This window comes from Pyrus communis, chromosome 2 (genome assembly GCF_041283825.1).
Source record: "Pyrus communis isolate YQ-2024b chromosome 2, ASM4128382v1, whole genome shotgun sequence".
Lineage (NCBI taxonomy): Eukaryota > Viridiplantae > Streptophyta > Magnoliopsida > Rosales > Rosaceae > Pyrus > Pyrus communis.
Window position 1 is genome coordinate 23,061,549 of NC_142566.1, and position 13,151 is coordinate 23,074,699.

The 13,151-nt window shown below is 35.0% G+C and overlaps 1 protein-coding gene and 1 pseudogene across 2 annotated transcripts; one reads left to right on the forward strand and one right to left on the reverse strand.

Annotated features, from left to right (window-relative positions):
* Positions 1-1,225: 1,225 nt before the first annotated feature.
* On the reverse strand, positions 1,226-3,862 carry LOC137747749 (monosaccharide-sensing protein 2-like; annotated as a pseudogene). The gene is made up of 5 exons (XR_015952258.1): positions 3,300-3,862; positions 2,180-3,159; position 2,094; positions 1,865-2,056; positions 1,226-1,789 (listed from the first exon to the last, which is right to left on the reverse strand). The product of XR_015952258.1 is annotated as a monosaccharide-sensing protein 2-like (transcript).
* A 1,675-nt stretch (positions 3,863-5,537) lies between these two features.
* On the forward strand, positions 5,538-6,618 carry LOC148698755 (transcription factor SRM1-like). The gene is made up of 3 exons (XM_088678956.1): positions 5,538-5,543; positions 5,968-6,204; positions 6,400-6,618. Exons 1-3 carry the CDS (start codon positions 5,538-5,540, stop codon positions 6,616-6,618), a joined length of 462 nt encoding a protein of 153 aa, XP_088535082.1.
* The last annotated feature ends 6,533 nt before the right edge of the window (positions 6,619-13,151 follow it).

Below are 13,151 nucleotides of genomic sequence, written 5' to 3' on the forward strand. Positions count from 1 at the left end.
AACGGATATTATATTGAAATAAAATAGTACGTAAAGTATGAAAGTGAAATTTTTTGAAGATGTTGTATGAGGTTGCAATAGATTTCAAACATGTGGTGATAAAGTGTAATTCACCTAACAAAAAACTTCAAAAACAACCCAAAATAATGCATCAAATGTGGAAGGTATGTTTTCGTTATTTTAACAGTGTTTTTTTTTAATAATTAATTTGATTCAATCATGTGATTCAATCAGATGTTCATTAACTTAGCAATAAGCTAGCAATAATGTGATTCAATCAAATGTTCATTAAATATTATTTTCTCTATTTTTAAATATGTTCAAAACATCTTAAAATGTGTGTAATGCTGATTATAAAAAAAGTATTTCGCACGCAGATAATATTGTAATTAAATTAGTTGTCAAATGATTATTTTTTTAACAAACGATATTATCTACGTTAAAGTGGAGGGGATGGGCTTAGCCTCACAAGATAGCAATAATGTGATTCATTTAGTTATTTATTAAATATTATTTCCTCTATTCTTAATGTAAATTCTATAGAGACGGATTTTATTATGTGAATTCAGTTGCTTTAATTGATTTATGAGAGATTTCTTTTAGCATAATGTAAGATTATTCATTTACTTCAAATATATGACTTTCTTTTTGTCAATTTATGTATATAAATACATTTAAAATGTGTAAGTTGCTCATAGCACACTGTGATTCAAAAAATGTTACTCGCGTGCATGAAGGATAGTGTGTGTGTGTGAGAGAAATGGGCATTCAATGAAGCTACAGATGGCGCTTTACTACGATAACATAAAACAATTATGTATATTCACCTTGGAGTTAGTTCCATCCCACCAACTCCCCTCCCCTGGTATTTAAGTACTCCATCTACCATAATATAAATAGAGACACACGAAAAAATATGTTATTTTTCCCTTGAATACTTGGTACTTGAAAAAATCTCTCGCACTTGAGGTCCTTTGTTTCAATTCTCCTCTCAATATCGTTCATATTAAAATGTCGTGATTTTTTTTTTTTTTTTTTGGCTGTGGGGTGCATCGAAGGCCTACCAAAGAGACCTAGTTCATCTCAATCCCTACATGCTCAAACTTGGGACTGTTTTTAAAATTGGGAAAAGAAATCAGTAACTAGTTGGTAAAACGACATCTTGAATAAGCGTTTAGAGTTATATTACAAATATAATCAATTATACACCGAAATTGATAGTTCGTTTCAAGAGATGACTAGCTAGAATCTCACATATCCAAAGATTATATATACAACAACAGGATAATCAATGTGAATATAACAAAGAACAAAACTGAAAACAACATCATCAATTCCTCGACTATCAAGTCAACTTTTCTTCAATTCCTGCCTGCTTTGAACCCACAGAAAAGAACTCAGAGATAACTTCTAAGGGCATTCCCTTTGTTTCTGGCACTTTCAAGAAAACAAACACCCAAGAAATGGTGCACACAACAGCATAGATAGCAAAAACACCGGCGAGGCCAATCGAGGTGAGCATGATAGGCAGTGTGTAAGTCACAATGATGTCTCCAATCCAAAATGTCAGGGCACGTATTGCAATGCAAAGGCCACGAACACGGGTCGGGAAGATCTCCGAGCACAGGATGTTAGGGATTGGTCCAAACCCCATGACAAAGGTGCAGAAGTAGACCACAACGCTGATGGTAGAAATTGTTGCATTGACAACGGAACCCAAATGGACAAGTTGTCCGAAAATTAGTACTAGGAGGGTGCCCGTTAGTACCGGTAATGTAGTCAGCAACAGCGACCTGTGGCAGGACAGACGAGTAAGAGATAAAGAGAACAGTTAATGGTTTACTTGTGGAGCAAGGGAACTACTATATCTTCCGCCAGAAGTATCCAGAATTCTCATGGCAAAGCTGACAGACGGAAGCATCAATAGGGTTGTGAGAGCACTTATGAGAATAGATGAAGAGGTGGAACTAAGGCTTAAATCTGATAGGAGAATTGCCACCCCTGCTTGCTCAAGAATTTGGGGAGTGTAATAAAGAACCCCTTTTATGCCGGAGAACTGCAAAGACGAAAAAAAATCAGACATTGTTCTAAACTCTCAAACGGATTAATTAGAAGCGTGTAGTGCATATTACAATAAAAGTATTTCTACCAGATTTACTCGAATGTGTGAATTAGTAACTGCTGAAGAATTTGAATTGCCACCCCAACGAACAATGCACGCTTGACTCCTGGTTCTAAGAGATCCTTCCAAACGGATCCTTCAACAACAGTTTCCTGGGTTTCAATCTTTCCTTGTCCGAGATGCTGGCTCAGTTGGTTCCTCTTGGAAATTAGAGAAGGTTGGCTAACCAGAGCGGAAGCTTGAAAATATTCGCCATCTTGAGCCATTTCAGGACCGCCAGCAACTGAAAGCATTGAGCCTCATCGAGACTCAAGTGCACCCTCCTGGTGCAAATGGACTCTTTGGTACTCTTCTGTCTTTTTTTCCGTCTTTTCCAACCTTGTCAGAGTATTTATAAGCCAACGCCCAGCCACCGCCAATGTCCATGCTACTCACAGCTTCACCACTAGTCCCCAGCATGAGGCTGCTATTGTGCCTCTTGCCGAAGAAGCTTTTGGACTTACCAGGCATCATGTCATTTACCATACTTGCTGATTTTTGACCTGAGAGCAATGGCCTTTGAACACTGTCCTCAAAATCAGCAGCATTTCCATTCCCCTCCAAATCCCAATTCTCCGTCTTGTCTTGACGTTCAGGCGGCGCCACATTTAGCACACTGCCCATGTTGAGAATGCTGCCCATGTTCGGCAAATTAAGAAGGCTGCGCATACTTCCTGTGTTTTCGGGGAGAAGCTTCTCATGAACACTACCGAATAGAGTTACAAGAGGATCCACATAAGGCACGTTTGGATTCAACAAGCTTCCTTGTCGCGACACCAAGCCAAGATTTGCTTGTCCTGTGACAGATTTCACAATCATTGACCCCCTCCCCTCGAGCATCGAAGCCCTCCCATCTTCCGGTCCATACAGCCTTATTTGATGTTTATCCGAAGTCATTTCCTGGCCTTCACCGCCCTCATTAGCTGGTCCAATTATGTACTCTTCCAACGATGCTTCCCCTCTAACGCCAATTCCCTCAAACAGCAAAGCCATCTCACCTGCATATCAATCAATCCCTAAAAAAACTAGGCATTCAAAAAATGGGAAAGGGGTAAACCCGCTACAAGTTTAGACATAAGCACAATATCAGCACCGAAAACATAAGCATTCATAAATTCAAATGCAGTACTTTATGAACCTGAAACATCCTCCCGTCCGCCTAGTCTCTGCAGAACTTTTTTAGCCTCAGCCATTCTTCCTTTACTAACAAGCCACCGTGGAGACTCCGGCAAGTAAAACGGAGTCAATCCGAAATAAACCGAGGAATAGAAAGAACTCCAAGCATCAATCTCCAACTGGGGGCATCCTTCAGTGACATTCCAAACACCATGCAGTATGACAAAAACATGCCTCCCGAATTGGTAAACTGTGGGAGAGTATTCAGTAGCCCTCTAATTTCAGGTGGGGCAGTTTCGGAAATGTAGACAGGGACAAGAGTAACGGCTAGTCCAATTCCAAACCCATCTAGCAGCCTTGCCGTAAGAAGGACATAGACATTTGGAGCCCATAGCATTACCAAACCACTGAGAAAATATAAAACTGATGAAATTATCAGCATTGGACGTCTTCCTAGCCAGTCTGAAACTGGCCCTGAGGATGTTGTGATGACAGTGGCACCGATCAAAGACATGGCTACGATAAGCCCTTCGATCGTCGGTTGGGTTTCCAGCTTAAATTCCCTTTTGATGTAAAGCACAGCCCCTGCAAATTTGATTTGTAAATGTCACAGCCTCCATATCACGTAACTCAATGCCTGCTTTTGATATGTTTTCCGGGTTGACGAGGAAAACCCTACAACTCTCATAAATAAAGATATGTGCAATCATTTGCAAAAGAAGATAATTATTCATGCCTCAAATGAGATCTCAAAGACTTATTATTTAGATTAGCATATACCCGAGTTCGAATCTCTCTTATGTAGTTTAAATTAGATTAAAATGTCGCTCGAATAAGAGAATCATCATAGAAATAGTACCTGCCTCAAATGTAGTTTAAATTATTCATACCTGCAATGGTTGCATTGTCCATCCTTGCAACAAGTTTCCTGTCGCAGCAGCAATGGCTACAAAAACAGCTCCCCACATTCTTTCTGCTGCCACAAACAGGAGGACCCTTCAAACCCAGCAGGGAACTCAGCAGAGAAAGAAGGAAACTCTTGGACTTTGTAGCATCAACCTTAAATTTATATAATTTAATTAGAAATTAACGCCAAATTTGAATATATATTTGCTTTCTTGGAAAGAAAGAAATTACCTTTCAAGAAGAGAGAGAAACCATGAAATTAAAGTACATGTACATCACTTCTGAGAAGAAACGATCTCAGTAAGTGCTTTTGGGTTTTAACAGGTTCCATAAAGTTTTGCTGAAATTCCTAGTGTGCCTCTTTTGAACCACACACACAACATGTAGCCCTCTTCCTGCGGTTAGATAGTGGGTAACTGTTAACTGCCTATTTTTTTTTTTTCTTTCAAATTTTCTCCTCTAATACCGGTAATGTAAAAAGTGAAATAATCAATGAGAACAAAACTCAAAGATTGAAAAAACTAAAGAGAGAGAATTTCAAATAAATTAAAAATTAAAAAATTAAAAAAAAAAAAAACTAAAGAAAGAAAGTATTTTGTATGGTGGGTAAAAATTGGCATTAAGATTTACTACTGCATGGTTGTGATCAGGTATGAGATTAGTCTCCTTTGGTGCCTGGTTGATATGATATTTGATTGTTAAGGTATATGATAATCTTATAAGTGAATAGGACGGTTTTATGGACCACAATATTGAAAAAACAATGTACTCGAATTTGGAGATGAGATTACGTTTTAATACACTATATCTAGTTAGATTTGCTCTATATTTGTTCGACGTGTGGAATAAGGGCCTAAAATTCATCCCCAACCAATTACCCATTAATATTTTTTTAAGGTTATTCCTAAAGGGGTATTTTTTTTCTTCAAACAACCGATAGCGTTAGTGGGTTAAATCATTAGTTGTGTTGGGGGGAAGAGTTGATGATCGAACCTGCACCATAGTGCATAATTAAGTATGATTGTTTTTCGCCATTGCTGTAAAATATTATCTTCAAAGGAGGGGATTTATTAAGTATGGAAAGAAGAGCTGAGACAAAGAGCTAAGGAATTCATATCAACAAAGACCCACTACAATATCTCTATATCCACTTAACTTCAGAAGACAAAGCAATCCCTAACCCTAATTCCTGCCATAGACAGATGCACTTGAACATAATTACCACCCCCAAAGTGGTAGCAGTTTTTTTATTTTAATTTTGTGTACCTTCATTTCTTAATAAGATCAATTAGTAAACTACCATACAAGAATAATATATTTTAGAAAATTAATATCATGTATATCGGAAAGTAAGATGCAGGTATGAAGAAGAATCCATTTATGGATATCTGGGAACCAAATCATGGCATTGTTGTCCCTTATGAATTTAGACAATAAAGTTAATAGCTGTTTTTGGTAAGTTCGTAGAGCCAGGTTTACATATGCTGTAATTTTTCGGTGTTATTGTTACCAGTGCACTTATGTTATACTGCATTTTTATATTTATTATTATTAAATCATAACATATCGATTATAAAGTTAATTTATTCATATTATAGCAAGTGAATTAGTACATCATGTGATGTAAAGATGTGACCGTTATACTCAAAATTCTGCATACAAGAATCAAGTATAAACATGATTGAATATGTACCCACCATAAGATTGAGAAAGAACTAGGCCTTTTTTCTTCTTTTTGTATTTGGGTAATGATGAGACAATCATGTTTTTTAAGGATCCTTTAGGTTTCTCAAGCAGCTTATCTGAGCCAACCCAGCCTGCAGAGTAATGTTGATCGTGAGTGGACACGAGTTTTGAAAATGCTCTTGCATGCAGATCTGAACCTTGATGCTGATGATGACCCGGACCTTTTTGAAGAACTAAGTTTAAGGGTTCCTGGGAAAACTATTGAGCAAGTGAAGAAGCACTTGGAAGCATTGGTTGAGGACACTTTGATGATCGAGTCGGGTAGCGGTACCCAAGTACGAGACTTTCACCGAAAGAAAAGTTAGAACAAAACCAATACTTAGAAGGAAATGGACCGAGGAAGAACACAAGTAAGTCCTTATAAATGTGTGATTTAGATTTAGGACAAGAACACATTGCATAACTCATGGTTATAAATTAATCTTCAAATTTTATGTTATTTTTGAAAATTTTGGCCATGATTTGGTCAGGTTGTTCTTGAAGGGCTTAAGGAATATGGGAAGGGAGACTGGAAGAGCATTTCCAGGTTCTGCGTTATGACAAGAACCCCAACACAAGTTGTAAGTCATGCTCAAACGTACTTCCTCAACCATGATAAAAATTCTGCAGAATTATCCCATCAAATTGTTAATGGTGATCTGCGATCATCGCTCCACCTCGAAGATAGGATGAGTGAATGTTATTGCTAACAATCCGTCACTAGAAACCTCTCAGCAAGAGATTTTAGTGGTTATAACAACCCATTGGGCTGTCACTAATGATTCAAGAAAAAAAATTCTTGCAGTTTTTTGTTTATTTTTCTTCAATTGCCTTATTTTGTTCGCTAACTAGTGTAACAGTCATGCAATCACATAATTTTATAATGGGAGTTTCAACGAAACACTCTCAGTACTGTTCACCTTTAACAAAAAAATCATATTTTTACCTTTCTCTAGTACTATTCACTACGCATTTATTTATCATTTGTCATTAAAACTAAAAAAAAATATTTAACTTTTCGTTAATTTTCCTTTTTATAAATTCACTCCAGCTATGTCACATGTGTTTCTTTATTGATACTATATTTTTATGTCCACAACATATAGCATTGCTGTTGAACAAATTAAAACTCGTTAATTACTAACATGTGGCCAACGAGCGCATAAAAAGTAGAGAGCACATTGAAGGGCTGCAACTCTTCGTTTATTCTAATTTTAAATATATCGTTGTATCAAAATTTTAAAAAAATTAAAAAAACTCTACAAACCTCGTTGTGAGATAATTCTTCACAATGCTATCTTTACTGGAGCTAAGAATCTAAATATATGTAGATTCGGTTGAAATAAAAAACAATGAATCTTCTAAAAATGAAATAAGAATAATCACGTGCCGAATAAATATAAAACAAATCTTAACTAGATAAGGCGTATTAAAACATAATTTCATCCCGGTTTCGAGAACATTGTTTTTCAATATTGTGGTCAGTAAAACCATCGTCTTCACCTATAAAATAATTCAAGACTCAATTCGTACGTGCATAGTTGCAAGCAAACTTGCAATCCAGTTATATATTATTCTCGAATTCGTATTAGGTGGTCTTTCATTTTAAAAATGATAGAGGAGATCTCCGAGGCATCTGAAGGCTGCAATGAGGAGAAGGATGTTAGTTTTGTAAAGCTAAACATATTCAGCATAAAACATCGAATCAATGATTTAGCAGAGGTATCTATTCACAACATTCCCTCTACCCAATTTTTCATTTGTATACAACGTTAATCTAATATTTTGAGCCATTAGATTATTTTTTATGTGATCTAACGGCTGTAAAAATTTAACAGTCAAAATATAGGGACGTTCTGTCAAACCACGAAACTAATATGTTGGTGCATTCGGCGCCGTTGGATGGATTAGATGGACGGAGGAGGATGCACTTGCCAGATATGGAATCCAACGTTACGAGCTAAAGTGGAAGGTTGACTACTAAAATGGCACGTCCACGTGAATATGGAAACGTATTTAAAGAAAATCTGGCATTTTGTTGGAGGGCGTTATAGCCTTCTTGTCAACTCCGTTACTTTCTATGTTTGATATTTTTCCCTCCAATTTCTCAACCTCTTTATCTGGACTCTTTTACCATTGTACCCCTTATGTTTTATCACACTCATATCTTGTATTTTGTATTATAATCACTTATCATTTTGTACATTATTTACCATTTTTAGTACGATTTTATGATTTTCAATTATAATATGTATATATATGTGTTATTCGATACAAATCAATGATGCTGTATATATTTGTTATTCGATACAAATGGATGATGTCATGGTATGTAGGGCGCAACTCTAATATTTTTAAAATTTATAAGTTACGTACATCTATTGTGAATGCATAATACAATTCAAAATTTAAATTTCATAGTGGATAAAGTTAAATTTCATAAGCAACTGTCGCCATATAATTGTACTTGTTGACCAGAATTTGTCGATATGTCGACTTTTATTATCATTTTAAATCTCATCATTAATTCTATTTTGCCGACCGTTTTCATATACGAATCTATTTAACGAACTATTAGTAGACGTTGGAGTCAATTGATCATCCAAAACACGTGCTCTAGAATAGTTCCGGTCGCGATGATTGATCATTGATATGAGTTCGGACGCCTAGGGTTTTTATACTCAAATACTTTTAAACATAAGACTCAAGTACATAAAAAAGGAAGAAGAATTTTGTTAACATAAAAATATATTTAATAGTTGTCTACAAATATTATATCCAGCAACTTCATTTTTCCCCACCATTGCAAGTATTTAATCAAAATAATATTAGTAGTTCATTGTTCGATTGACTTTTTGGTAATTTTGACAATGAAATTTGTAAGGAACGCCAATTTCAGTCAGAGCAATATCTCTGAAATTTGGTGTGCGGTCCAAGTGCATTTTGGTAAATATGAATGCGGTCTTTCAACTATAAAACGACGTCAAGACCTATGAGGAAGACCAAACCTAATAAGAAACAAAAGCATCTTCTCTCTCTCTCTCTCCCCGACAGCATCTTCACTCTTTCCGAGCCTCCCGAAACCCTCAAACTCAAAATGACATGATCGGACCATCGGTGACTGAATTATTTTTCTGGATATCTGGGCTGAAAGAAGGAGCAAAAGTAATTTGGATCATAAACTCTTACAGATTCTTTTTATTTTTTGTTCGTGTGATCAGCAGATTTGGGATGCAAAAGAAATGTTAAGGATTGTCGCATGGGTGACTTTGAGATATGCATGGGTCGGGTCGGGTGACTTTCAATCATTTGTGGAAATGAATCTCATAAAGAGATCTAAATTTATTAATAACTGAGAGTCACCCTGAGTGCGGTTATCCCAATCATCCGTGCAAATTCATTTTATTCTCTTAGAATAAATTTTTTGGTGAATTTAGATTAAGTCCAGATAACTACTTAGCCTTTAGGCACAATTTCAAATTTGTTCTAACCTTTTAAAACATTCCAAATAATTACCTAAATTTTTGAAAAATTCATCTATTAGGTTCACTAGTGTTTAGTGATGACATGGACAAATATTAAGCGTGTTTTAACTCTCAAGTCATCTATAGAGATTTGAATCTCCAAATTGACGTCATGTAGCTGAGCAAATTTACAGTTTAAGTTGACTAAAATGGGTCAATTTGAGGGGTTAGAACTCTAAAGACATTCATTAGTGAAAATTAACTTTAGTATTTGTCCACCTTATTATTTAATGTTAGTAACGTCATCATTTAATGTTGGCAAAGTCCTTGGTGACCTAACAGATGTCTAATTTTTAAAATGTTAGATAGTTATTTGGAATTTTTTAAAAGGTTGAGACTAAATTGAAATCTTCCTAAAAAAGTTTTGTTTTGTTTTGTTTTGTTTTTTTTTTTTTTTTTTTTTTTTTTGTACTTAACCCAAATTCATTTTGGGAGAATATTGAACAAATTAATTATTTCTTCAAATTTTCTCCTTACATTAATCTTGTTGGTCATCAGGGTTTGTAATTATGTGAAAAAGAATTAGAACTCTAGGATCTCTATCATATTAACAATATTTATATAACATTTGCTCTCTCTCTCTCTTTATAAGTCTATATATATATATACACACACAACGAAGTCCATTTTTACGTATGAGTTGTTTTGATGGGGGTCATTAATATTGAATATATATATATTGTTCGGGTTATTTTTTTGTGGTCTCCCCTCAACATAACAAGAACAAATTAAAGCAATCACTCATGGACCAGAAGAAGGAAAACACCTCAAACTCGTGTACTTTGCCACTATTTCCTGCGGAGAGAGTCAGAAAAACCAATCTACCAGAGTCGACTGAGAAAGCTGTAAGCCTTAAAGCCTTTGCTGACGAACCGTATCCCGTCAAATTAACGGTCGCATTGCCGGTTGTTCTCCCTGACCTCAACGAGCCGGCCGTTCTCAACCTGGATTTGACATTGGCTACGGGGTGACGCGCGAGAACCAAGCTGCTGTGGGTTGGGGTTATTTTTTATGTTTTTTTTTTTTTTTTTTTTTTCCTGGTAGCAATGTATTGAATCCTATCCTATGTATGGTGTAGAATTTATATATGGAGCTTCTTTTGGTCATAATCCATTTTTATTTTCTCGTCATCTTTTGTACATAGCTAGCTAGCATTAAGGGTATGAACTGTAATCCTAATTCATCGTAATCTAAATTACAAGGGTTCATGTTGAAGCATATCAATATCGTATTGTATGAACATAAAAACACACAAAAGTTAATTAACCTAATCGTTCAAATTCTTTACTGATTTTTATCTAAATCTCAATGACACGCACTAAAACTTCTGAAAAACCGTTATATGAAAGAAGAGCGCGCAAAAGGAGAATGAGTGTTATAGAACCGTTGTTGGAGGAACCCAAAAAAAAAAAAAAAACCACAATCTTTGGCATGTTTGTTTAATGAATTTTTCATACATATAACATTAATGATTTCAGTCATTTGTCTGAGCTTAAGCATATTTGAAATTCTACACTATGCTTGTGTAAAAATATTGTTGTCCTCCTATGACAACAATATTACTACCCCAAATTTGTGGCAGTTTATTCATTCATAAAAAATGAAGATAAATTTAACTGGTAATGCCACCATCTTATTTGTTTAACTAGTAGTACATATTCATATTTATTATTATTTTTTCGTCAAATGGTAGATTTTGTTAGATTAGATGTTGGATTAGCCACCGACGGAGTTCAAACTCACGCCGTCGTGTAACAGCTCAACATCTTTCCACCACTATGGTAAGGAGCCACTTGCACATATTCACATTTATTAATTGGATTTCTTTTTTCTTTTTTTTGCCTGAAAAAATGATTAACGATTTGATATAACAATTTTCTAAATAAAAAATATGTAAAAACATGTATTAAAGTGTATTTACATCCGAAAGCAAGATCCATGTACGAAGACGAAACCATTTATGGATATAGTGACAGTAGTAAACCAATTCATTGCCAAATCATAGCTGTGCTGTCCCTTAAGAATTTAGTGATAAGGTTTTATATTTAAAGTGATTTCTAAGATTGATATAACTCCTCACTTGATCTATGACAATGAAAATCAACAAAAGTGATCCAAGAATTTATCTACTGTAAGTCATTTTGATTCTTTCGTTAAAATCAATCAATATTATGTGAAGATGATCAGTAATACCATGTGAAGATAAGACCGCGGCACTCAAAAATTTCTTAATACGGATCATCCAACCGTTATATTCGTATTGAAGCGAACCCAAATGTAGAGTCCAGTCGTTATGGGTCTCAAAACCACAAGATCTAGCCCAACATGTCTCTTAAGCGTACTTCCATACATCAGTGTTATAGGCCCAATCCTAGCCATAATATCCAGACGTTGTCGTTTGGTTCACCTGCTAGTTATCATGTTATGTGTACTAATGGCACACCACGAGGCACAATTCCGGTCGCCGGACAATGATGTTAGACATGTGAGTTCTTGTTCGAACTCTTTCTTTGGGTTATTATTGTTGTGAGTTCGATCTATCGGCGAAGGCACTTTTGTTGTCTTATTGCACTCAAGTTCAAGTCTTCATCATTGTTAATTAAATAGTTTTTTTTAACCAAAAAATAACGTATTTTGGTCAGTTAGGTAAGTTATTTCTACATAATCAATTAGTCTGGTGAATTTATAATTAATTTACTCTAAATCCCTTATCCAAACATAGTTTAATATATTTTTTAAAGAACATCGATATTCTACACTAATCTACATTAAAATAAGAGAATATGATATAATGCACAATAAATTGAAGAAAAATACCTTAACCACCGCGCAATTCACCATTTTCAATACGTCCTTTTATTTTATTTATAATCAATTGACTTATTTTACGTTCTCTAACTCATTTGGTGATCAATAAATTCATAATTCTATTATTTATTCTCTAATCTCACTATTGCTCTGTTCTTCGAAGGTAAATACACGTAGGCGGTGACAAAGTTTGCTGATTATTTATATAAAAAGATTATCTTTTACATATTTAATTTTCATGATTCATTTTCGTGCTCCAACAACATTGACAGTTACCGAACAAATGAACAGAGTTAGCCACGAAGGCAAGAAAAGTTTACATCTTATCAGGTGAAGAAAAGCAACCCAAATAATACTATAACATTTTTAGTCAAATGTATTGGATGGAGCCACATCGGAATAAGATCATATCCGAATCCTCTCAATCTCGGGAATCACTTTATCATATTCGTTTGTTTGTCATTTTACGGTTATAAATTATTTTAAATTCTTTTATATAAAATTAAACACAAAATAATACTTCACGAAAATATATTACACAATATACAATGAATAAATACGATAAAATGATCTTCATAATCCTCACAAACAAAATCAAGAAAGAATCCTTATCCAGCCACATCCACTGCTTTTTGTATTGTGGATGATTCAAGAACATGATGAGTCCCCCAAGTGCCTCAATCATAACAATAAGATTAATTTTGGGAACCTATGCAGCCATACAGATTCCAAGTTGGTGGAAAAACCTACCCATTAATTTCCCCTCTTACAATCATATGATAATGATGATGATAAGTGAATGTGAAAGATGAGAATGCTAAGGACAGTCGTTTATGTGATAAGTAAGCAACTTCACTAATCAAACTAATGAAGGGGTGTTTCACTTGGTTATGTCTTTCAACTAACCAGTG